We start from the raw sequence: 21,697 nt of genomic DNA on the forward strand, positions 1-21,697 counted from the left end.
GACCCATCTACCTGAAGCGATTGGTTTCAAGGTGCCAGTAACCCACCTTTGCCCCTTCTCCTGTCATTAGAAATGGTTCCGCTGGGCTTAGTAGTTAAACCACACGGGAAGGCAGGAGCTGGACTTGTTTGAGACACACACCATTGGAGCATTTAATAGTGGGACCCTACCCTACTACCACCCCGGCTATAACTACCTCAGACAGAGTAGACAGCTGGAATCTTTTGCCCCAGGAGTTAAAAATCCCTAATACCAGAGGGCATGCATTAAGGTGAAGCAGTGGGGGAGGGGCGGGTAAGTTCAAGGGAGCTGTGTGGGCTAGTTTGTTTACACACTGAAGGTGGTGGTGCCTGGAATGTATCGCGAGGGAGGGGGGTGCTGAACCTCTAGAGACAATTATGGCACAAACAGTCACAATTCAATTCAATTGACAGATGCTGCCTGGTGTGGGTTGACAGGTGTTTAAGAAGCTCTTAGGCATGCACATTAGTGCAGGGAACAGAGGGAGGTGGAGGTTGAGCAGGCAGAAGGGATTCGTTTTGATTGCTGGTTTAATGAGCTGCACAGGCCTGATCCTGTGCTGTGTATTGGTTCTGGTTTATTATTGTTACAGGTACCCAGACACAATAAAAAAAACTCGCCTTGCATATTGTTGATACAGATCAAATCGTTACAGAGTGCATTGAGGCAAAACAAGGGAAAACAATATCAATCCCAAACAGAGTGCAACCAGTCGGGTGCAAAGGGCCACACCCGGATAGTTTGTGAGGACAAGAGTCCGTGTTATCCCACCAGGAGTCTGTTCAGTTGTTCAACAGTTGGGTAAAAGTTGGCCTTGAGCTTGGCAGTAAGGTTTCGGTATCTTATGCCCGATGGGAGAGGGGGAAGAGAGACTGTCCGGGATGGGTGGGGCTGCTTTACTGAGGCAGCGAGAAGTGTAGTCCATGGAGAGGAGGCTAGCGTCCGTGTTGCACCGAGCTGTGTCCACAATTTCTTGCGGTCGCCGTACCAAGTCCGGATAGATGTTCTGAATGTCACGGGGAATTTAACCTCGTGAAGGTGACATTTATTTCACAGACAATTGGCCTTCACCTGACTATCAGTTGTCTCTGCAACAAGACCCCCCGCCCCCGAGAACCACAAGCCCCCATTGAGTTAGCCAGGTCAGAGCGAGAGACTCTTGGCTTCCCCTTCTATCGGCTTCTCGCTACTGACTTCCTGTCCCATCGATCTGTAGCCACGCCCGCGGCTTCTCCCTGTCGGTTCTGGGTCCCCGTTCTCCCTGGTCTGGGCACACGGAGATCGGAGTCTGCGGAAGAACAGGCAAGGATCTTGCGGCAGCTGTTGGCGGAAAGAGGATAGGGGGCAGAGAGGCAGAGTGGGCGACCTGAGTGGGAACCTTGTTCCCGCCACTGGGAGGCTCAGAGTCACAGAGCTATACTGCACAGGGCTAGGCCCTTCGGCCCGACCAGTCTGTGCCGACCACGGTGCCCACCTAGCTGGTGCCAGTTTCCCGTGTTCGGCCCATATCCAAGTGCTTCCTTTGTACCTGCCTCAACCACTTCCTCTGGCAGCTCCTTCCATATACTGTACATACTTAAAAGGGTCGCTTTTAAATGTTTCCCCTCTCACCCTAAATCTGTGCGCCCTAGTTCTGGACGCCCCTATCCTGAAGAAATGACTAATACCATCCACCTTATCTGTGATCTCATAATAATTTTCAACTTTTCCATAAGGTCACCCCTCTCTCTCCTAGGAGTGTGTGCGTGTGTGTCGCTGGGGATAACTTTATTTTTTCTCGTCAGATCGGCGCAGCGAGAGGACATAGGGGGGCACAAGGACCCCTGCGGCCGCTTCGTCGCTCCGCTCTTTCCCGGGACTAGGAGCAGGTGAGTGGGGAGGAAGAGAAGAGAACCGGGAGGAAGGGGAGGAGGAGGGGGAGAGAGAACAGGGATAGGTGAGGGGGATAGAAGGGGCGAGGAAGAGTGAAGGGAAAGGGAGTGAAGACTGTAACTGTGAATGTGTGGCTGAAGGAATACTGATCTCTTTCTCTCTCCCCATTCCCCTCCCAGATGAGGCTGTGCGACACCACCACCCACTCCGTCCCCCCACAGGGGACCCTCCTCTGCGGATCCTCCCCGGGATGACCCCGAGCCGAGTCGGACCGTTGGGCAGCTCTCCCAACCCCTCTCGTCAACTTCCCGCTGCACCGCCAAACCCGGCATTCAAGGGGCTGGAGTCTGGCACGGCGAACCCCCCTACTCCCACTCGCACCGGCAGAGGAGGGGGAGGCATCGAGAGGGGGAGGGGGAGGAGGTGGGGGGAACCTTCGCTGACCTCCACCGGCGCTACGGGGAAGGGGTAGAGAGAGCACGGGAGGAGTGGCGGTGGGCGAGGGACGGTGAGGGAGGCGTCCCCACTGCACACTGGTGGAGATCGACTGAGGGAGAAGTGAGGGGTGTTTATAGAGGTTTTCTCCGAGATGTAATCACTCCCCCTCCATGTCTTTCCCTCTCCCTCATTTCTTCTCACACCTCTCCACCCTCTTCCTCTCATCCAACTCTCCCTCTCTATGAGTATCCCACCTTCTCCCATTCCCTCTCCTCCCTCCTTCCTGCCTCCCATACTCCCAACACTCTCTCTCTCTCTGCTAAGGCCTCCTTCTGCCTCTTCTGAGTTGACAAACTTCCTCCCTATTAGAATTTCCCACCTTCCCCTCCCTCCTCTATCCCACTGTCCCCTTCCACTTCCTCTACTTCTCCCTCCACCACCTACACCTTCCCTCCACCTCCAACTCCACTCCCTAACCCATTTCCCTCCATCAATTCTCGCACCTCAACCTATCCTACCCCTTCTCCCTCCCCTTCCCGCTCCCCTATCCTCTTCTCTCTCCCTCCTCATACCCCCTTCCATCCTCATCCCACCCTCTCCTTACTTTTCCTAGCCCTCTTCCTTCTCTCTTCCTCATTTGCCTGTGACTCTTCCCCACATCAGAGAGCAGAGATGCTGAATATCCAGAGCAACACACACACAAAGTGCTGGAGCAAGTCAGTGGAGGGGAATGAAAAGTCAACATTTCAGGCCGAGACCCTCTACTGATGCTGACAGATCCTCGGCCATTTTGTGTGTGTTGCTGAGGCTTCTAAGGCCCTTTGTAACTCTGATTGCTGAATTCGGTCCCTGTCTTGGGTGTTGGTGAACCTCTAGCTGCTGCTCACACCTTTCTGAAAGCCTGTGCCCAAGTTGGAGATAATCTTCTAAGAAATTCGCTGACAATCTATGGTAATTTTGAGCAGAGATGATCACTGATTAATGAATTAGTAACAACAATTACATTTACATTGATTCATTGTTTCATTGTTAATAAAAGTATAATGGATAGATTTTAGAAAGCTTGTTCAAAAATTAATATTAATCTTATAAAAAGATAAATGAAAATATCATAATTTCTTAATAGTATTGTGCAATGAAACCTGATTGGTTATTTCCTAGCAGAGGTTTCTGGATCGGCAGACAGACAGGGTGAATGAACGCAGCCTTCTTCCCAGGGCACATTCATAGGCAAATAGGAATCTTTGTTGGCACGGACCATTTGACCATGATCTACATTGGGGGGGGGGGGGGGTTGGTCATACAAAAAAAATAGTACAGGTATCTCGGGATTTCAACGTGTGGAGTGTATCACAGCTCCCACAGTGAAGGGTTTAAATCTCTGCCAATTAGAGTTACACTGGGATATTTATAAACTTGTACTGAGTGATTTCGGGGCTTCACGGCAGTGTAGTGGTTAGTGTAACACTTTACAGCTCCGGCGATCAGAGTTCGATTCCCACTGTTCTCTGTACAGAGTCTGTACATTTGTGTGGGTTTCCTCCCACATTTCAAGGCAGACATTTAGGGTTGGTAAATTGTGGGCATGCTATGTTGGCATCAGAGGCTTGGGACCACTTGTGGGCTGCTCCCAATACACCCTGGGACTGTATTGGTCATTGATGCAAATGATGCTTTTCACTGTGTGATCCGATGTACATTTGACAAATAAAATCTATCTTTATCTTCTCTAGCTACGCTGTCGTCTCATTTACGGATCAATCTGCCTTGTAGATGTTTGATTCAAAAATATACCTTCCTACCATCAACACAGTTCCCCGAGTCATTTTCTGATCAATGGGAACTTCAATCTGTCCCTTTTCAGCGTATGGGTCCAGTTCGTCACAGGCGAAGCCCTCCCCACCATTGACTCATTTGCACAGAGCGCTGTCACAAGAAAGCAGCATGATCAAGGACTCCACTATCCAGGCTATGCTCTCTTCTCACTGCTACCTCATGGAGTTACGGAGAGAGGTTGGGACTTCATTTCATGAAGCATAGGAGACTGAGAGGTGACCTTATATAGCTGTATAACATCAGAAAGAACAAGGCAGGAGGTAGAGGAGCCTCAGGTCCTGCACCACTTGGATCAGGGACAGTTATCACCCTTCAAACATCAGGCTCCTGAACCAGTGTAGATAACTCCACTCATCTCAACTGATTCTAGGACCTACAGACTCACTTACAAGGATTCTTTACAATGGCAAGGTAGTAAAAGGTATCCAAATACTCGGATGATAAATTTACTTTTAACATTTGATGGGTAGAGAAGATGTCCACATATATTAGCCATAGGCAGTTTCTGTTTCACGTTTGGGAACAGGAACACTCCCTTATCATCCCCTTTTCATCTTTTCACTATTTATGCTGGTCTCACGGATGTGTAACATGACATTCTGACACCTGTACTCAGTGCCTCATCCAAAGGCCAGCGTGCTAAATGTCTCTTTTACCTCCCTGTCTACCCAGGGATTTGAAGTTGCTGACCCCTCCACTACTGATCCTCAAATGTAGTCTGGATGATCTTCAATTGGTTCCTGATGACCAAGATTTCCTCTAAGGCGTTCAGCTCCTATCTCCCTCATCCTTTCCTATCCATGTACCTGCCCAAGTGTATTTTAATTTTAGCTGCCTCTCCCACTTCCTCAGGCATCTCTTTCCATATTCGCATCACCCAGTGTGGAAAACCTGCCTCTTTAAACCTTTCTCCTCTCACCTTAAATCTCTGCCCACTAGTTTTGAATTTTCTGACTCTTGAAAAAAGACTGCATTCACCTTATCAATGGCCTGATGATTTTATACAGCTATATAAGGTCACCCCTCAGTCTCCTATGCTTCATGAAATGAAGTCCCAACCTCTCTCCATAACTCCATAAGGAAGGATGTGGATACTATGGAAAGGGTGCAGAGGAGATTTACAAGGATGTTGCCTGGATTGGGGAGCATGTCTTATGAGAATAGGTTGAGTGAACTTGGCCTTTTCTCCTTGGAGCGGCGGAGGATGAGAGGTGACCTGATAGAGGTGTATAAGATGATGTGAGGTATTGATCGTGAGGCTTTTTCCCAGGGCTGAAATGGCTAACACGAGGGGACATAGTTTTAAGATGCTTGGAAGTTTTTCAGAGTGGTGGGCGCGTGGAATGCACTGCTGGCGACGATCGTGGAGGCTGATACAATAGGGTCTCTTAGATAGGTACATGGAGCTTAGAAAAATAGAATGCTATGCGGCAGGGAAATTCTAGACAGTTTCTAGAGTCGGTTACATGGTCAGCACAACATTGTGGGCCGAATGTAGATTTCCATGTTTCTATAGCTTAGTCCCTGGAGTCCCGGCAATATCCCTGTAAATCTCTTCTGCACTCTTTCCATTTTAATAACAGGGCAACCAGAAATGCATAGAGTGCTCTCCATGCAGCCTCGCCAATACTTGAACTCCTCCCGCCTCTACCTTCAATGCCCCGACCGGTAAAGAGAGAGCCTGCCTTCCAGCACCCGTACTGGGTACCTACGAACCGCGAATGATGGACAGTTGCCCCAGTGACGGTGCCCCCCACGGTCGCTGATGGGCGGTGCGTAGACGTGATCCTGAATGGCTGAGGGCGCCATCCGTCAAGGCGTTGTGTAGGGGGCGGGTCGTTTCCCGTAGAGTACGGGGAGGCGGGACCCCGTAGTCAAACTGAGTGGCCGAAGTCGCAGTCCGTCATAGCCGCGGCCCAATGAAAGGGAGGGATGGTATCTCGTGATCATCTAGCGTTGCCTTGAGTGGTAGTGGGTTGGAATGAAGGGCGGGATGTTTCACGTAGCCCAGTGAGAAGGTGGTGATAACTATGACGGACGGTTGCCTTGGTGACCACTTCCACTCCACGACGGAAGGCCCGCCCACCCAGCAGCGCGTTGGATGTTAGTAGGCCGCGGCCGTTACGGCGAGGCGGGTAAAACATCGATCGGAGGAGGGGGAGGGTAACGGGGCAACTAGCATTCGACCGTGCAGCGCTGGCGCCTTCTTCTCACCCCTCAGCGTACTAATTTCGTATTTTTGTCTCTCCGCGCTGGCAGCGTGGAAGACTGTCCGGGCAGGATTGAGTGTGTATGTGTGTGGGGGGGGGGGGGGTGGTTGGTGGTTTGCGCCAGGCTCGGGTACGCAGACGCGGAGCAGCCGTCAGCCAGGTTGGGAGGGCCGAGTGCGCAAGCGCGGGTACGAGTGGGAGCCGACGTAAGACGCGTGCGCATGCGCGGTGGGTGGATGGCGACTGCGAGTAAACCAGGAAGACCCCGCTGGTCAGGCAGCATCTGTGGTGGGGAGAGGCGAAAAGCCCTCATCAGAGCGGGATGGAGTAGAAACCGAGTGTTAGGGGAAATTCCAGAACCGTACAGCCCAGAGAAACGTAAACCACGGTAAAGCCGCTGTTGGGCATTCGTATGTACTCTGGGCATTTGAAGCCCCAGAATGGGCAACCGCGCTTAGAAATAGGCCATTTGGCCCACCTTCTCTGTACTGACCCGTTCACACTTCATCCCCGTTTCCAGACCATTGTTCTTTCATCTCTTCTAGAATCCAAAACTCTATGTTTTCCCTCACCTCTGAGGAAAATATATACCCTGATCACCACCTCCTGTAAACGCTTGATACTCCCCACCATTCACAGTTTGTGTCCTATCTACGTACATTTTGAGAGTAGGACAATCCTGGATTCTTCCTAGGACCCAGGCTTTTATGTTTCTGTGGAAAGCAGATGATCTTGGGGCCTGGATTAGTGTGTTAAACTATGATGTGTCCTCTACAGAGACTTGGTTAAGGGAAGAACATGACCAACAGTTAAATTGTTCAGATAAAAAGAGAGGGCTAAATTGTTCAGATAAAAAGAGAGGGCTGTAAAATAGGAAGGCGGTGTCAGTCGCCCTTTCTGAAGGGATCATCTGCTGAGGCAATATGTTTAGAGCTCAGGAATGTCAAAGTGGAATTTGTTATTAATTTTATTTTAGTTAGAGTAGGCTTTTCTGGCCCTCCAAGACGCACAGCTTTAGCAGCCCCCATTTAACCCTAACATAATCATGGGACTGATTAACCCACTTGGTATGTCTTTGGACTATGGGGCACCGGGGAAAATCCATCTATTCCATTGGGAGGACGTACAAATTCCTTATAGAAGTGTGCTGGAATTGATTCGAGCTGCAGTGGCGCCGTGCTAACTGCTACACTAGCCCGGAATTCACACCACATACACACGCATGCTGAGGTAAGACATATTTGCAGCTGCATCTCAGGCACCGAGCAACCAGATAAAGCAGCATTGTCAAGAAAAACATAAATGAAACAGATTTCACAAGAAGGAACACAATCAGGACAAGGAAATTTGAAGTCCATTGTGGTGCAAAGTGGTCACAGTGTTGCCGTATTGAGACAGCAATTAGGATTGTGCAGGTTGGTTCAAGAGCCGAATGGTTGAGGGGAAGTAGCTGTTTCTGAACCTGGTGGTTAGGCTTCTGCCCCGTGGGAGCCGTGAGACAGGGTGGTGGGGATCTTTGATGATGGATGTTGACTTGTTGAGGCAGCACCTCCTGTAGTGAGGGGTGTGTTGGTGATTGATTGGGCTGAGTCCACTATTCTCCACAGCTTCTGGCGTTCCTGCACGTTCCAATTGCAGTACCAGACCGTAACGCAACTAGTTAGCACAACATCTGAATAGGGTTGTTAGAGTGTTTGGTGACTAAGAAAGCAGATATGCTTTAAGAAAGGTGAAGTCACTATGATAGGGTCAAGTGTTGGTCTCCAAATAGCTAATGGGATGTAGAGGAACAGATAGGTTTTATTTATCACTGACATACGAGGAGATTTTAGAAAACCGAGCACATTTATTTTTCAACATAGACCCCTCCTACATTTACACACTTAGTCCAGCGGTCGTGGAGCATACAGATCCTTTCTTTGTAGAAGTGGTCCACAGCAGGCGTGATTGATAAATTTGTGGCCTAAGGTAGAAGAAGTTGAGCTATTAACTTCAAACTTTCTGCATTATCACTCAAAGAGTTGAACTGCATGTGCATGTAACAAGAGCATCTTGGACCTCCAGGTGGTCTACGGCAGGGGTAATTGATAAGTTCATGGCCTTGGAGATGAGTTATACAGCTGTTCTTACATGCACGTGCAGTTCAACTCTTTGAGTGAAAATGCAGAAAATTTGAAGTTAATAACTCATTTCCTTCTACCCGAGGCCACAAACTTATCAATCACCCCTGCTGTGGACCACTTCTGGAGGTCCAAGGCACTGACTTCTACAAAGAAGGGATCCGTATGCTCCACGACTGCTGGACTAAGTGTGTAAATGTAGGATAAATAAATGTGCTAGGTTTTCTAAAATTGACTCCTTCTACCTTAGGCCACAAATGTATCAATCACCCCTCATAAGCTGTGAAATTTGTTGTTTTGTGGCAGTAGTACAGTGCAGGCATAACAAATTACTATGATTTACAATACATTTAAATAAATGTGAAAAAGAGGAATAATGAAGTAGTGCTGATTGACCATTCAGAACTCTGATGGCAGAGGGGAAGAATCTGTTCCTAAAGCGTTAACTGTGGGTCTTCAGTCTCCTGTATCTCCCTGATGTTAGTAACGACAAGAGGGCATGTTCCGAATGGTGAGGGTCCTTAATGGTGGATGCCACCTTCTTGAGACACTGCCTTTTGAAGATAACCTCCATGGTGGGGTTGTGCTCGCGTTGGAGCTGGCTAACTACAACCCTGCAGCCTCTTGCGATCCTGCGCATTGCAGCCCGCATATCAGTTGGTGATGCAGCCAGGTAGATTACTTCCCACTGTACATCCGAAGACATTTGCTTGTTTGTGGTGACAAACAAAGTCTCCTCAAACTCCTAATAAAATATAGCCTCTGGTGTGTCTTCTTCATGACTGCATCAATACGGTGGGCCTAGGATGTTGACACCCAGGAACTTGAAATCTCTCACCCTTTCCACCACTGACCCCTCAGTGAGAACTGCTGTGTCTTCCCCTTCCTGAAGTCGATAATCAATTCCTTTGACTAGGGAACAAGGTAGTTCAAATGGGTGGCCTTAATTTCCTCTGTATAGACTGGGACCCTTACCTTGAAGAGGACTGCAAACTTGTAGGATTTGGTGCATGCCTCAAAGACCTGGAGAGCTATGCTGGCTGGATTCAGAGCTTTATGCTTTGTCTCTTGGTAGGGTCACCCATCCCAAACAGGTACTAAGAGTGGGCCACCGGTCCTTCAGGTTCTGGAGTTCAGCTCAGAGCTAATAACCTTGACTGATCAAAAAAATTGTTATAGAAACAGCAATGAAGAATCCTTCTATGTCTGTGTACAGTGGTACGATGGCCAAGGACAGACAGAGTTGGAGGACCTTCATTGCTGCCCTAAATGCCAGCGGCGTAATGGACAGTAAGTAAATAAGACTGGAGGCTCAGATGGGGCAGAATTTTTCAGGAACGTCTGGGCAGTTCCTTGACACAGTATGTAGATTGTCTAAGTAGGGAAGGGGCCACCCCCAACCTTGTATTGGCAAATGAACCAGGTCAGGTAATCATCCTCCCCTAATATGGGATCTCAACCCCATTCTCCCACCTTCTTTCTGTAGCCCTCAACCCAATGACTAATCAATAACCCTTTAATCTCTACCTTAAACTGAGCGAGCTGGGGCTTTTCTCTTTGGAGCGAAGGCGGATAAGAGGTGTACAAGATGATAAGAGGTATAGATTGAGTGGCTAGCCAGAGACTTTTTTCCCCCAGGGCGGAAATGGCTAATACCAGAAAATATAATTTTAAGGTGATTGGAGGAAAGTATAGGGCGGTGTCAGAGATGTTTTTACCTCACCCACAGAATGGTGGTTGGATGGAATATCCTGCCAGGGTTGGTGGCAGAGGCAGAAACATTAGAGACATTTAAGAGACTCTTAGATGTACATGTGGGTGAAAGAAAACTTGAGGGTTATGTGGGAAGGAAGGGTTAGATTGATCTTCGTTCATTATGTGCCATGTTGTATGATAGGGCGATCGTGGTCTTTCCATGACCATGATTGTTCTTGGCAAATTTTTCTGCAGAAGTGGTTTGCCATTGCCGCCTTCTGGGCAGTGTCTTTACATTATCAGAGATAGTCTGCCTGGCATCAGAAGTCGCTAACCAGGACCTTGTGATTTGCATCAACTGCTCATACAACCATCTACCACCTGCTCCCGTAGCTTCATGTGACCCTGATCGGGGGCTAAGCAGGTGATAAACCTTGCCCAAGGGTGACCTGCAGGCACACCTCACACTTCCTTTGGTAGAGACACATTCTCATCATCATGTTCTACACTCAACCGTTTTGGAACAGCTTCTTTCACTCAGATTTCGGAACTGGCCACAAATACTACCCCACTATTCCTCTTTTGCATTAGTTATTTATTATTGTAAACTAGAGTAATTTTTATGTCTTAGACCATACTGCTGCCACAAAACTGCACATTTCATGACATACGTCAGTAATAATAAACCGGATTCTGATTCTGAAACTTCCTTCAGAGATCTTTAACATATAAGTGCAAAGTTGACTCCCTGCTGAACTCCAGACCCAGGCAGCAATTCTGAAAAGGACCTCTCTCTCCCCACTCTCCGAGTTCTTCAGAGAACTGGCAACAACTCCTCAGGTGGTTAAGACAAGGCAAGGCTGGACCTTGGCTAAAGTGTGAGGTGGGGCCAGGAGTTTAGTTACAATGAGGAGCCTGGAGGGCCTGAGGGGCAACTTTTACCTGCAGCAGATGGTGAGTTAATAGAACGAGCTGCCAGAGCAGGGAGCATTGGTATAATTTCAGAAGCACTTGGGTAGGTACACGGATGGTCAGGACTTGGAGGGAAGTGGGCCAAACACAGGAAATTGGGCTGGCTGGGTCGAAGGGCTTGTATCAAGTTGTATTACTCTATGAATCAGGAGGGCTGAAAGGGACCATGAAATGTCCTCAGTGGGTAGGATTAAAAAGAATCCCTAGGTTTTTTATACATACATTTAAAAACAAGAGTAACTAGATGGCACCATTAAAGGAAGGGTTTCATTGCCTCGTGTCAGAAAGTGGGTGAAATAAAAATGAGTACAGTACTTAGTGTTGGTATTCTGCAAGGAGAAGGATTTAAATTATTTTAGTTAGAGACACAGTGCGGAACAGGCTCTTCCAGTCTTTCGAGCCGCACCACCAGTAACCCACTGAGTTAACCCCAGCCTAATCATGCAACCATTTACAATGACCAATTAACTTAACTAACCGGTACATCTTTGGACTGTGGGAAGAAGCCAAGCACCTGGAGGAAACCCACGTGTTCATGGGGAGAACGTACATCAGAATCGAACTCTGAACTCCAACACCCCGAGCTGTAATAGCATCGCGCTAGCCACTGCGTTGCCATGGTGCCCAAATGTGCAGAGAGAGAGAGAGGAAGCGGAATGGCGCAGAGAAAGAGACGGAGTTGGGGCGGTGAGAGAGAGATGGGTGGGACAGCACAGAGGGAGGCAGAATGGAGAGACATTCTGTTTTAAAGGAAGAGTGTGCAGGCTTTGGGAAGGTGCAGCAGAGTTTTCCCAGAATGCTGCCTGCATTAGACGGAGGGGGATGTTGGACAAATTTAGCTTGTTTTCTCTGGAGTGGCAGAGATTGAGAGGAGATCTGACAGATTTATAAGATTATAAGAAACATAGATAAGAGCAGAAAGATCCCCCAGGGTAGAAATGTCTAATACTCAAGGGCATGCAGTTAAACCAAGAGGGGGAAAGTTCATAGGAGATGTGTGGGGCCAGTTATTTTTCACACAGAGGTTGATTGGTGCCTGGAACCTGCTGCCGGGGTGGTGGTACGATAGAGGCATTGAAGAGGTTCTCAGATAGGTCTGTGGACAGGAAGGGATGTGGGCACTTGGTAAGCAGAAGGGATTGGTTTAGTCAGGTGTTTTAATTAGGTTGGTACACATCATGATCTGACAGGGTCTGTGCCTCTGCTGTACTGTATTACAGTATCCCTGGCCGGTATTTACAATCACTGTTTGCCTCCTGAGCAGCTCCCAGTGGCGAAGATGCCAAAACGTAAAGTGTCGTTTGAGGTTGGCAGTGGGGACCAGGAGGAGCGGCTACAGCAGGTAAAGGGGTTCGGGGGGAGGGGCCTGTCCTTACAGAATTTTGTCTGCTGCCGAGACCTGCCACTGACTGATTCTTCCTCCACACGGCTTCACCGTTATCCCATCTCTCCCTACCTTTGCCCCTTACTCCCCCTCCATTCTCTCTTTCTCTCTCACAATACCCCTTTCTTTGTCTCCACTCCCCACACTCACCACCTTGCCTATCTCTCCCTACCTTGTCTCTCTCCCCTTTTGCCCCTCACTCCATCTCTGTTCTCTCTTTCTCTCTCACAATACCCCTTCCTTTACTTCCACCTCACCATCTCTGTCCCTTGCTCCTCTATTTCACCCTTTCTCCCCCTCACTCCCATGCTCTCCCCACCCTCATTCCTCTCCTCACTTTCTCACCTCCTCCTCTACCCCACTCTCCCCCTCTCCTGCCATTTTCTTCCCCCACTCCCCCCAGGTCCCGATGAACGGAGGAGGTCCCGGCAGCCGCTTCAAGGACAAACACTCACTGGACAGCGATGAGGAGGAGGAAGGGGACGAGGGAGACTCCACAAAGTATGACATGTTGGCCACTGAGGACATTGAGGGTGAGTTGGGGATGGGGATGGGGTCTCTCCACACTGACCCCACTGCAATGGGCCCCTCAACTACTGCAGTCTCCCATCTCATGGAGGGAAGGTGGAGAAGTGTGGGAGGGATGGGGGAGGGGAGGGGGAGAGAAGGAGGGATGAAGGGGTAGGGGAGGGGAAGCTGAAGTGGGTGGAGAGAGGGACATGTAGGGGGAGAGTGAGGGGGAGGTGGGGAGAAGACGGAGGGAGGAGGGTGGAGGGTGTGGGGAAGAGGGAGGAGGTAGTGGAGCGAGGGATGGTTGCAGGGAGAGGTGGATGAGATGTTGAATGAGGAATTTGGAGAGTGGGGAGGGAGTGAGGGGTGGGTGGTGAGGAAATGGGGGAGGGGGTAATGGGAGGATTGGAGTGTTGGGAGGGGTGGAAGGAATGCTCTGTCCCCCTTTCCTCTGAGCCATTCATCAGGCCCATCTCCTGCCCTCCCCACCACCCACTCCAGGTCAGGAGTCAGCCACCATAGACTATGACGAGGGCATCAAGATCACCCCCTTCAACCTGGAGGAGGAGATGGAGGAGGGCCACTTCGATTCTGAGGGCAACTACTTCCTTAAGAAGGAGGGCGAGATACGTGACAACTGGCTCGACAACATTGACTGGGTGAGTGGGATGAGTCGCCAGGAGAGGAAGGGGTGGGATTCTGGACCCTCTATGTTCAGCTAGCACTCCAACATGTATGCTCCCTCGCCCACTGAGAATTCATGCCTCTCCCTCCTCCCTCCCCTCTCTTAAAGCCATCACATGATTGTTCTCCGTTGATTTCACTGAAGCTTTCCTGATTACTTGCTCTCATTGCTTAGCAGACTGTTGAAACTCTCAAAATTTTTAAATGTTTCAAGAGGTTTCCTGATTACTTGTTCTTCCAGCTTAGTAGACTGCCTGATTACTTCCCCTCACCGCTTACTAAAACCCCCCTTTTGTTGTAAATGTTCCACTCGAGTTTTCCTGATCTATTTGCACTCCTTGCTTTCCGAAACTGTCAAACCCTCTCTAGTTTTAAATATTTCTCTCAAGGTTTTCTAATCACTTCCTTACACAAATAAGTGGCAGAACCCTGTGAGTGCAGAGATTAGATGAAAGTGGAGGGAGAACAGGGTGAAGGGGCTAAGAGGCTTTCAACTGCTGCTCTGGGATGTACTCTCTGAAAGTCTCAGTTGGGAGTTGTGTTAATCCCAAAGCCCAAGAGTCATTGCACAGTGGCAAAATGTACAAATACAGAGGTTAGACATGAGCAGAGGCAGAGCACAGTAGATGGCCTGTTCTTGCTTCTACTGAGTATACTCCTAATGGAAAATGTTCTGTGTCGCTACCCAGAGTTGTGTCGGCTCACTCGCCCTGAGTGGCAGAATGTGTAGCCGCAGTCAATAGACAGTACTCAGTGAATGGCAGGACCCTGAACAGCAAAGATGTATGGAGGGATCTTGGGGTGCACGTCCACAGCTCCCTGAAAGCTGCCACACTGTTGACAGGCTGGTAAAGAAGGTGTACTGCATGCACGCGTTTATTAGTCCAGGTACTGGGCTCCACATTCAAGAAGATACATTGGCACTTTATAGAACTCCGGTGAACCCACAACCGGAGTATTGCATTCAGTTAGAGGCTTTGGAGAGGGTGTTCCCCACTTGGATGCTGCATGAGCTGTAAGGAGAGGTTGGACGATCTTGGGTTGTTTTCTCTGGAGTGGCAGAGGCTGAGAGGAGACCTGATTATGGGAGTCACGGAAGGTGTAGACAGCTGGTATATTTTTCCCCTGGGTTGAAATGTCATAGTAGAGGGCATGCATTCAAGGTGAAGGGTGAAAGTTCAAAGGAGATGTGCGAGGCAAGTTTTCTCACAGAGTGGTGGGTGACTGGCTTGTTCTTGCAGGGTAGTGGTGGAGGCAGATATGATAGAGGTGTTTAAAAGCCTCTTAGACGTATGGATCTTCAGGGAATGGAGTGTGTAGGCAGAAGGGATTCGTTTAGTTGGGTTTTTAATCACTAATGTGTAACGTTCCGTTATATTGGCTCGTATATGTCTAGGGGAAATCCCACCCAGCACCTGCCTCAACACTCCCCACAGGATCGGTCGCCACCTGAATCAATCCCAAACATCAATCATCAGCCAGCACACCCAGTAAATTTTAACAAATACACTTTATAGGTATTACTAATTCTATGACATTAATATAAATTTGATACAGAGAGGAAAGTAATGAAAAAAAAAAGGCACCAACGCTTATCAAAGTCCAAGTTCTTCGCACGCTATCGTTGGAGCTCAATCGATTCCTGACGACCACCCGGATCCTGCCGACTCATGGCTCGGGAACACCCGGAGTGATCGACCGGAGCCTCTCCACACGTCCGCGGTCCTCCTCATCTCTCCTCCGACTCCCTGCCAAAACTTCGTCCACCACCCTCCCCGTCTCTCCTCCGACTCCCTGCCAAAAACCCCTGCATGTCCGCCGTCCTCCTCGTCTCTCCTCCGACTCCCCGCACGTCCACCGTCCTCTCCGTCTCTCCTCCGACTCACCGCCAAAAACCCCCGCACATCCGCCGTCCTCCCCATCTCTCCTCTGACTCCCCGTCAAAAACCCCCGCATGTCCGCCATCCTCCTCGTCTCTCCTCCGACTCCCCACCAAAACCCCGTACACCGTCTCTCCTCTGACTCCCCGCCAAAACCCCATCCACCGTCCTCCCCATCTCTCCTCCGACTCCCAACCAAAACCCCGTTCACCGTCCTCCCCGTCTCTCCTCCGACTCCCCGCCAAAACTCCGTCCACAGTCATATGATACAGCATGGTATCTGAAAACAAAACGATACATGACCACCCGTTGGTTAATAGCACCCTGCTATCTGTATTAACCCAAGCAACTGTCTAGTTAGAGACTGTCTCAGCATTCCCCAGTATAACATAACAAAAGAAGCCATTTTAAATTTAACAAAAAGAAAGACCGTGTACACATGTAATTAGTTCATCACTGCTGTCAGTGAGATCACAGCTGATGTGGCTGTAGCATCGCCTCCTTTTCCTGATCAACTGTAATGCACAAATCCACCTGACTGTGCTGTGAATGTATTTAATGAGGCCGCCTCTACTACTTCTCTGGACTGAGAATTCCACAGCTTCACCGCTGGCAAAGCAGTTTCTCCTCATCTCTGTCCTGATATACTCCGAATCTTGATGCTGTGCCCAAGAGTGGAGGAGCGGTGAGCAGGATGGAATTTCCTCTGGTTCTCCTACAGGGAGCACTCTAAATAAAACGGTCCAGGACCAGGTCGGGAGCTGTGTTGACTTTCTGCACCCACCCAATACTGAGTTGTTGTGGAGTGGCAGAACATATCAATGCGTAGTGCAGATCAGATGGGGAGAGTCAGACTTGAAGGGCAGAGGTAAAAAACATCCAGGTCACAGTCACGGAATGTGCTGGCTTTCTCAAAAATCCTTGAGTATTGCGTCCAGTTCTGGTCATTATAGGAAGGATGTGGAAGTTTTAAAAATGTCGCAGGAGAGGTTTATCTGGATGTTGCCTGGATTAGAGATCATGTCTTATGAGGAAAGGTTGAGTGAGCTAGGGCTTTTCTCTCTGGAGTGAAGGAAGTGAGAAGTGTCTTGATAGAGGTGTAAGAGATGATGAGAAGCAGAGATTATAAAAGGCATTGGAAAGCCAGCACCTTTTTGCCAGGGTGGCAGTGACCAATACCAAAGGACATCCATTTAAGATGATTGGTGGAAAGTATAGGGGGATGTCAGAGGTAGGTTTTTTTACACACAAGTGGCGAGTACATGGAATGCACTACCAGGGGTGCTGGTAGAGGCAGATACATCAGGGACATTTAAGAGACTGTTGGATAGTCACATTGATGATAGAGAAATGAAGGGTTATGTGGATGGGGAAGGTTAGATTGATTGTGGAGTAGGTGAGAATGTAGGCTAACAGCTTGTCCTGTTTTATCTTGTTCTTGTGGTGGCTGAATGTATCAATACAGCAGATGGGAGCTGTGGGAGGAGGGGGAGTGGTGGTGCCATCCGGATCAGGGTCAGGGACTGTGCCAGCTCTCTGCAAACCCTGGGTTGTTGTGGCAGAATGTATCAGTGCAGAAAACAGTTGGTGGGAGGCGAGGGGGGAGGTGGGAGATCTGCTCCTCGTCCTACATGGCCTAAATGGAGAAATAGTCAAGGTCAGGGGATGTGAGCATGAAAAAACCCTGAGCTGACATGGTTTCAGAAGGTATCAATCAGATGGGAGCAGAGGGGTGGGGGAGCCACTGGCCGTCGCCTGCTTCTACAGGGCTGAACATTGGGGTCGCAATCGGGGATGTGCCATCTCTCTCAAGTAAACCTGCAGTTGATCGGTTTCAGAACGTATTATTGCAGAAATCGGACAGGGACACCAAGAGAGGGGGTGAACAGATTCAGTGGGTGGGGTGGAGCAGATTCTGTGGGGAGAGGTCTTGACGACTGGCCTGTCCAACTTCTACAGGACTTAACAGGAAAACAACCCTGGTCATGGTCAGGGGGTATGCTGGCCTCCTGTGTTCATGGTGACGGAGGATGGGTGAGGAGTAGACTCTGGCCTTGCACTGACCTCCCATTGCTTTTCTTTTCCCAAACCCATCCTCCACCCCCTGAATGCCTCCTGCCCCGCAGGTTCGCATCAAGGAGAGGCCAGCCCGCCAGGACCCAGAGTCAGGAGGAACGGAAGCCCCGTCTGATGTGAGGACCCTCCTTCGTGGTATCCTGGAGTTGCTGAAACCTGGTGAGACGGTGGCGGGCGCCCTGCGACGGCTGGGAGGGTGCGCTGGCAGCGGATCAAAGCGCCCCTGGGAGTCACGGAGGAAGCGGAGGAAGAAGGAGGGGAAGGAAGAGGAGGAGGAGGCGCAGAAGGGAGTGGAGGAGAAACCCGGCCAGAAGGAGCAGTTGGATCGGCTAACAGGGCTAGCAGACCAGATGGTGGCCTGGGGCGAGTTCGAGATCTATCAGCACACCTATGAGAGGCTGGGGTACCGGCTGAGGAAGGGCGAGAGCCATAAGCCTCCTTCCAAAGGAGAACAGACCCCCAGTATCGACATGTTCGCGGAACAGATTGACGAAACGGCACTGGCGCCAAGGCAGGAAGCAGAGGAGGGTGAGTGACAGAGCGGGGAGATCTATACACAGACCAGAGTCTCTCAGTCCATCTCTCTCAGAGGGAGATTTGTACACTGACTAATGTCTCTAAGTCCCTCTCTGGCAGCGGGGAGATCTGTCCACTAACCAGTGTCTCTCAGAGGGAGATCTGTGCACTGACCGAGGTCTCTTAGTCCCTCTTTCTCAGAAAGAGATCTGTAGACTGACTGAGGTCTTTCAGTCCCTCACTCTCACAGGGAGATCTGTACACTGACCGGTGTCTCTCAGTCCTTCCTCTCTGAGTGGAAGATCTGTACACTGACCAGTGTCCCTCAGTCCCTCTCTCACAGAGGGAGATCTGTACACTTAGCAGTGTCCCTCAGTCCCTCTCTCTGAGGGGGAGATCTGTACACTGACCGGTGTCTCTCTGAAGGGGAGATCTGTACACTGACCGGTGTCTGTCTGCCCCTCTCTCTCAGAGGGAGACCTAAACACTGACCGGTGTCTCTCAGTCTCTCTCTCTGAGGGGGAGATCTGTACACTGACCAGTGTCCCTCAGTCCCTCTCTCACAGAGGGAGATCTGTACACTTAGCAGTGTCCCTCAGTCCCTCTCTCTGAGGGGGAGATCTGTACACTGACCGGTGTCTCTCTGAGGGGGAGATCTATACACTGACCGGTGTCTCTCTGAGGGGGAGATCTGTACACTGACCGGTGTCTCTCTGAGGGGGAGATCTGTACACTGACCGGTGTCTCTGAGGGGGAGATCTGTACACTGACCGGTGTCTCTCAGTCCCTCTCTCTCAGGGAGAGATCTGTACACTGACTGGTGTGTCTCGGTCCCTCTCCCTCAGGGGGAGATCTGTACACTGACTGGTGTCTCTGAGGGGCAGATCTGTACACTAACGAGGCTGTTTGTCTCTCTCCTGCCCAGGTTCCTGCCCGGTTGAGCTTCCGGATGTGATGTGGGAGTACAAATGGGAGAACACGGATGATGCAGAGGTCTATGGCCCCTTCTCAAGCGCCCAGATGCAGGTACATACCTGCCAGGAGGAGATCTCTCCACCAACCTTTGCCTCTTCACATCTACATCGATTGCTGAAGTACCTTGCATGTCAGGGGGAGGGTTGGAGGAAGATCCCAATTGTGGGTCCCTATGACTGGCTGTAGAAATTCAGGGGTGCTGCAGAATCTGTAGTGGATGGGTGGGTGTGAGCAGCCTTTCCCCCACCCCTCCCTCCTCCTCTCATTCCCCTCACACCCCTCCCCCATTTCTCTCTCCCCCTTCTCCCCAATTCCCCCCTCACCCCTTCCCCCTCCTCCTCCCCCACACTCCTTCCCCTCTCTCTCTTCACCTTTCTACACCGCGTGTCCCTTTTCCCTGTCACTGCCCTCCCCACCCTCTCTCCTTCCTGCCCACCCACCCCACACTGACCCTTTTCCGTTCTCACTCCCCGCAGGACTGGGCTGACCAGGACTACTTTGGGACTGGTGTGTACTGCCGCAGGGTGGGGCAGCCCTCTGCCCCCTTCTACTCTTCACGCCGCATTGACTTCAGCCTCTACACATGACCTCCGCAGAAGGAGGACACATAGTGACTGCTGCCCCCCAGCCCTGCCAATCCACCACGGAAAACATCGCCGTCTGCTGACCTCCCGGCATTGGGGGTGGGGTGGAGAATGGCCCAAGTGCACCCTTCCCTCTCCATGTGTGAGAGTAGATGGGTACATCACGGCCAACTTCTGCGGGTGTATGTCAGAGTGTGTGTGCGTGAGGGTGTGTATGTATGTGGACTTGTGTGATTGTGTGAGAGTTCATGTACTTAAGAATCTGTGTGTGTGTGTGTGTGTGTGTGCTTATGTGGGTAAAAAGAGTGATTAACTATGTTTGACTGTAAGAGTCTATGCCCCTGAGTATGCCTGTGTCTGTGTGAGGGAGAGTGTGTATTGACTTGTGCCTGTGTGCATTTGCCAGTGTCAACCTGACCCTTGCCTTCTCCTCCCGTAAAGTGCACACCTATCTCTGTCTCGACCCCTGCAACTGTGTCTGTATGTGGGTTGGTCTCTTGTCTTGTACGGCCCCTGCCCCTCCCATGCACACAGCAGCTTGTGTCTGCACCTGCCATCTGCATTTTCGGTTTATCTGCACCTGACTATGTACATGGTAAACTCTGTCAGGCTGCTGTCTGTGTGTGTGCACACACATGTCTCGTGTGTGTGTGTGTGTACTTTGTGATCTGCATTTCTCTCAATATAAATGCGAGTTGTTTGAACACATGTTTTTCCTTCAGCTCTGGGATACTGGGTGGGGTCGCCTGTCTTTGGGTGTACTGTGGACAGAAACAGCGTGGAATTGGGAAGGAGAGCTCACGAAGCTGGGTGCATGTACCACACATGAAAAATGTGTTTTGGGGAGAGAGTAGGGATGGATGGGGAGCCGAGGAAGCAGAGCGGACAGTGTCAAGCTCCTCAAGAATCGTTGGACCCAGGGAACTGTAGATTGTCCCATTACACTCCTGACCTGTAGATGGCAAAGCGGTAATGTGGCGGATGCGGAGTGCATGGACTAACCCTCCTGACCTGTCGATGTGGGCAAGGTTATGTGGTGGATGTGGAGTGTATGGACTAACTCCACCTGGGGAATTGGAGTGTCCCCCATTGTATTCATGTTCCTGTGGGCTGGCTGGCCATGTAGTGGCTGTACCCACCTGCGCTGTCCGTGAACACAGTACAAATGTTGGATCAGTAATTTCTTGGTCAAAGACTCAATCACACAGACGGAAGCAAGCCTTTCGGGAAACTGGTCCATTCCTAGCAAGGTCTTAAGGAACTAAACTAGTCCCATCTTTTCATATCCCTCTGAATCAGGGGTTCCCAACCTTTATGCCATAGACCCCTACCATTAACTGAAGGGTCTAGGAAGTCCTGCACTAAACCTTTCCTCTCTGTGTACTTGTCCAAGTAACTTTTAAATGTTGTTAATGTCCCTGCCTCAACTGCTCACTCGGGCAGTTTGTCCTGTATATGGATGACCCTCTGGGCGAAAATTGCTCCTCAGGTTTCTATTAAGTCTCTTCCCTCTCACCTTAAACCTGTGCCTTCTAGATTTTGACTCCTCAACCCTGGGGGAAAAAAGACTATACATTCACTGCTAATGACTTTACACACTTCCACAAGGTCACCATTTGGTCTCCTACGCTCCAAGGAATAAAATCCCTATCTCCTTGACCTCTCCCCAGAACTCAGTCCTTAGAGTCCTATCAACATCCTTGTAAATCTCCTCTGCACTCTTTCCAGCTCATAGCAACTTTAAAAGGATGACCCAAACAGAACACAGTTCTCCAGGTGTGGCCTCACCAACTTGTACCACTGCAACATAACATCCTAACTCCTATACTAAGTGTCCTGACTGATGAAGGCCAACGTGCCAAATGCCGCCTTCATCTCCCTGTCTACTTGTGACTCCACTCTCTGAGAACCATGTACTTACATC

General features: G+C 50.1%; 1 protein-coding gene across 5 annotated transcripts; it reads left to right on the forward strand.

Moving 5' to 3' along the window:
• The first annotated feature begins 1,787 nt into the window (after positions 1 to 1,787).
• On the forward strand, positions 1,788 to 20,477 carry cd2bp2 (CD2 (cytoplasmic tail) binding protein 2). Of its 5 annotated transcripts, none has more exons than XM_072272053.1 (7): positions 1,788 to 1,889; positions 12,429 to 12,506; positions 12,952 to 13,081; positions 13,560 to 13,717; positions 17,749 to 18,226; positions 19,140 to 19,240; positions 19,666 to 20,477. In XM_072272053.1, exons 2-7 carry the CDS (start codon positions 12,444 to 12,446, stop codon positions 19,774 to 19,776), a joined length of 1,041 nt encoding a protein of 346 aa, XP_072128154.1. In that variant the 5' UTR covers positions 1,788 to 1,889; positions 12,429 to 12,443; the 3' UTR covers positions 19,777 to 20,477. The 5 variants fall into 5 exon arrangements, with proteins under 5 accessions (XP_072128154.1, XP_072128153.1, XP_072128151.1 ...); XM_072272052.1 differs by lacking the exon at positions 1,788 to 1,889 and adding an exon at positions 6,202 to 6,270; XM_072272050.1 differs by lacking the exon at positions 1,788 to 1,889 and adding an exon at positions 6,231 to 6,302.
• Positions 20,478 to 21,697: the final 1,220 nt, after the last annotated feature.

This window comes from Mobula birostris, chromosome 11, assembly GCF_030028105.1.
Source record: "Mobula birostris isolate sMobBir1 chromosome 11, sMobBir1.hap1, whole genome shotgun sequence".
Taxonomy (NCBI): domain Eukaryota; kingdom Metazoa; phylum Chordata; class Chondrichthyes; order Myliobatiformes; family Myliobatidae; genus Mobula; species Mobula birostris.

What these genes read in the sequence shown, in the direction of transcription:
- cd2bp2 (XM_072272049.1), top strand. Translation starts at nt 6,269, where the DNA reads ATGTTAGTAGGCCGCGGCCGTTACGGCGAG. An exon ending in GGCTCGACAACATTGACTGG is followed by an intron (nt 13,718 to 17,748) that starts GTGAGTGGGATG and finishes CCTGCCCCGCAG; the next exon opens with GTTCGCATCAAGGAGAGGCC. An exon ending in TCTCAAGCGCCCAGATGCAG is followed by an intron (nt 19,241 to 19,665) that starts GTACATACCTGC and finishes CACTCCCCGCAG; the next exon opens with GACTGGGCTGACCAGGACTA.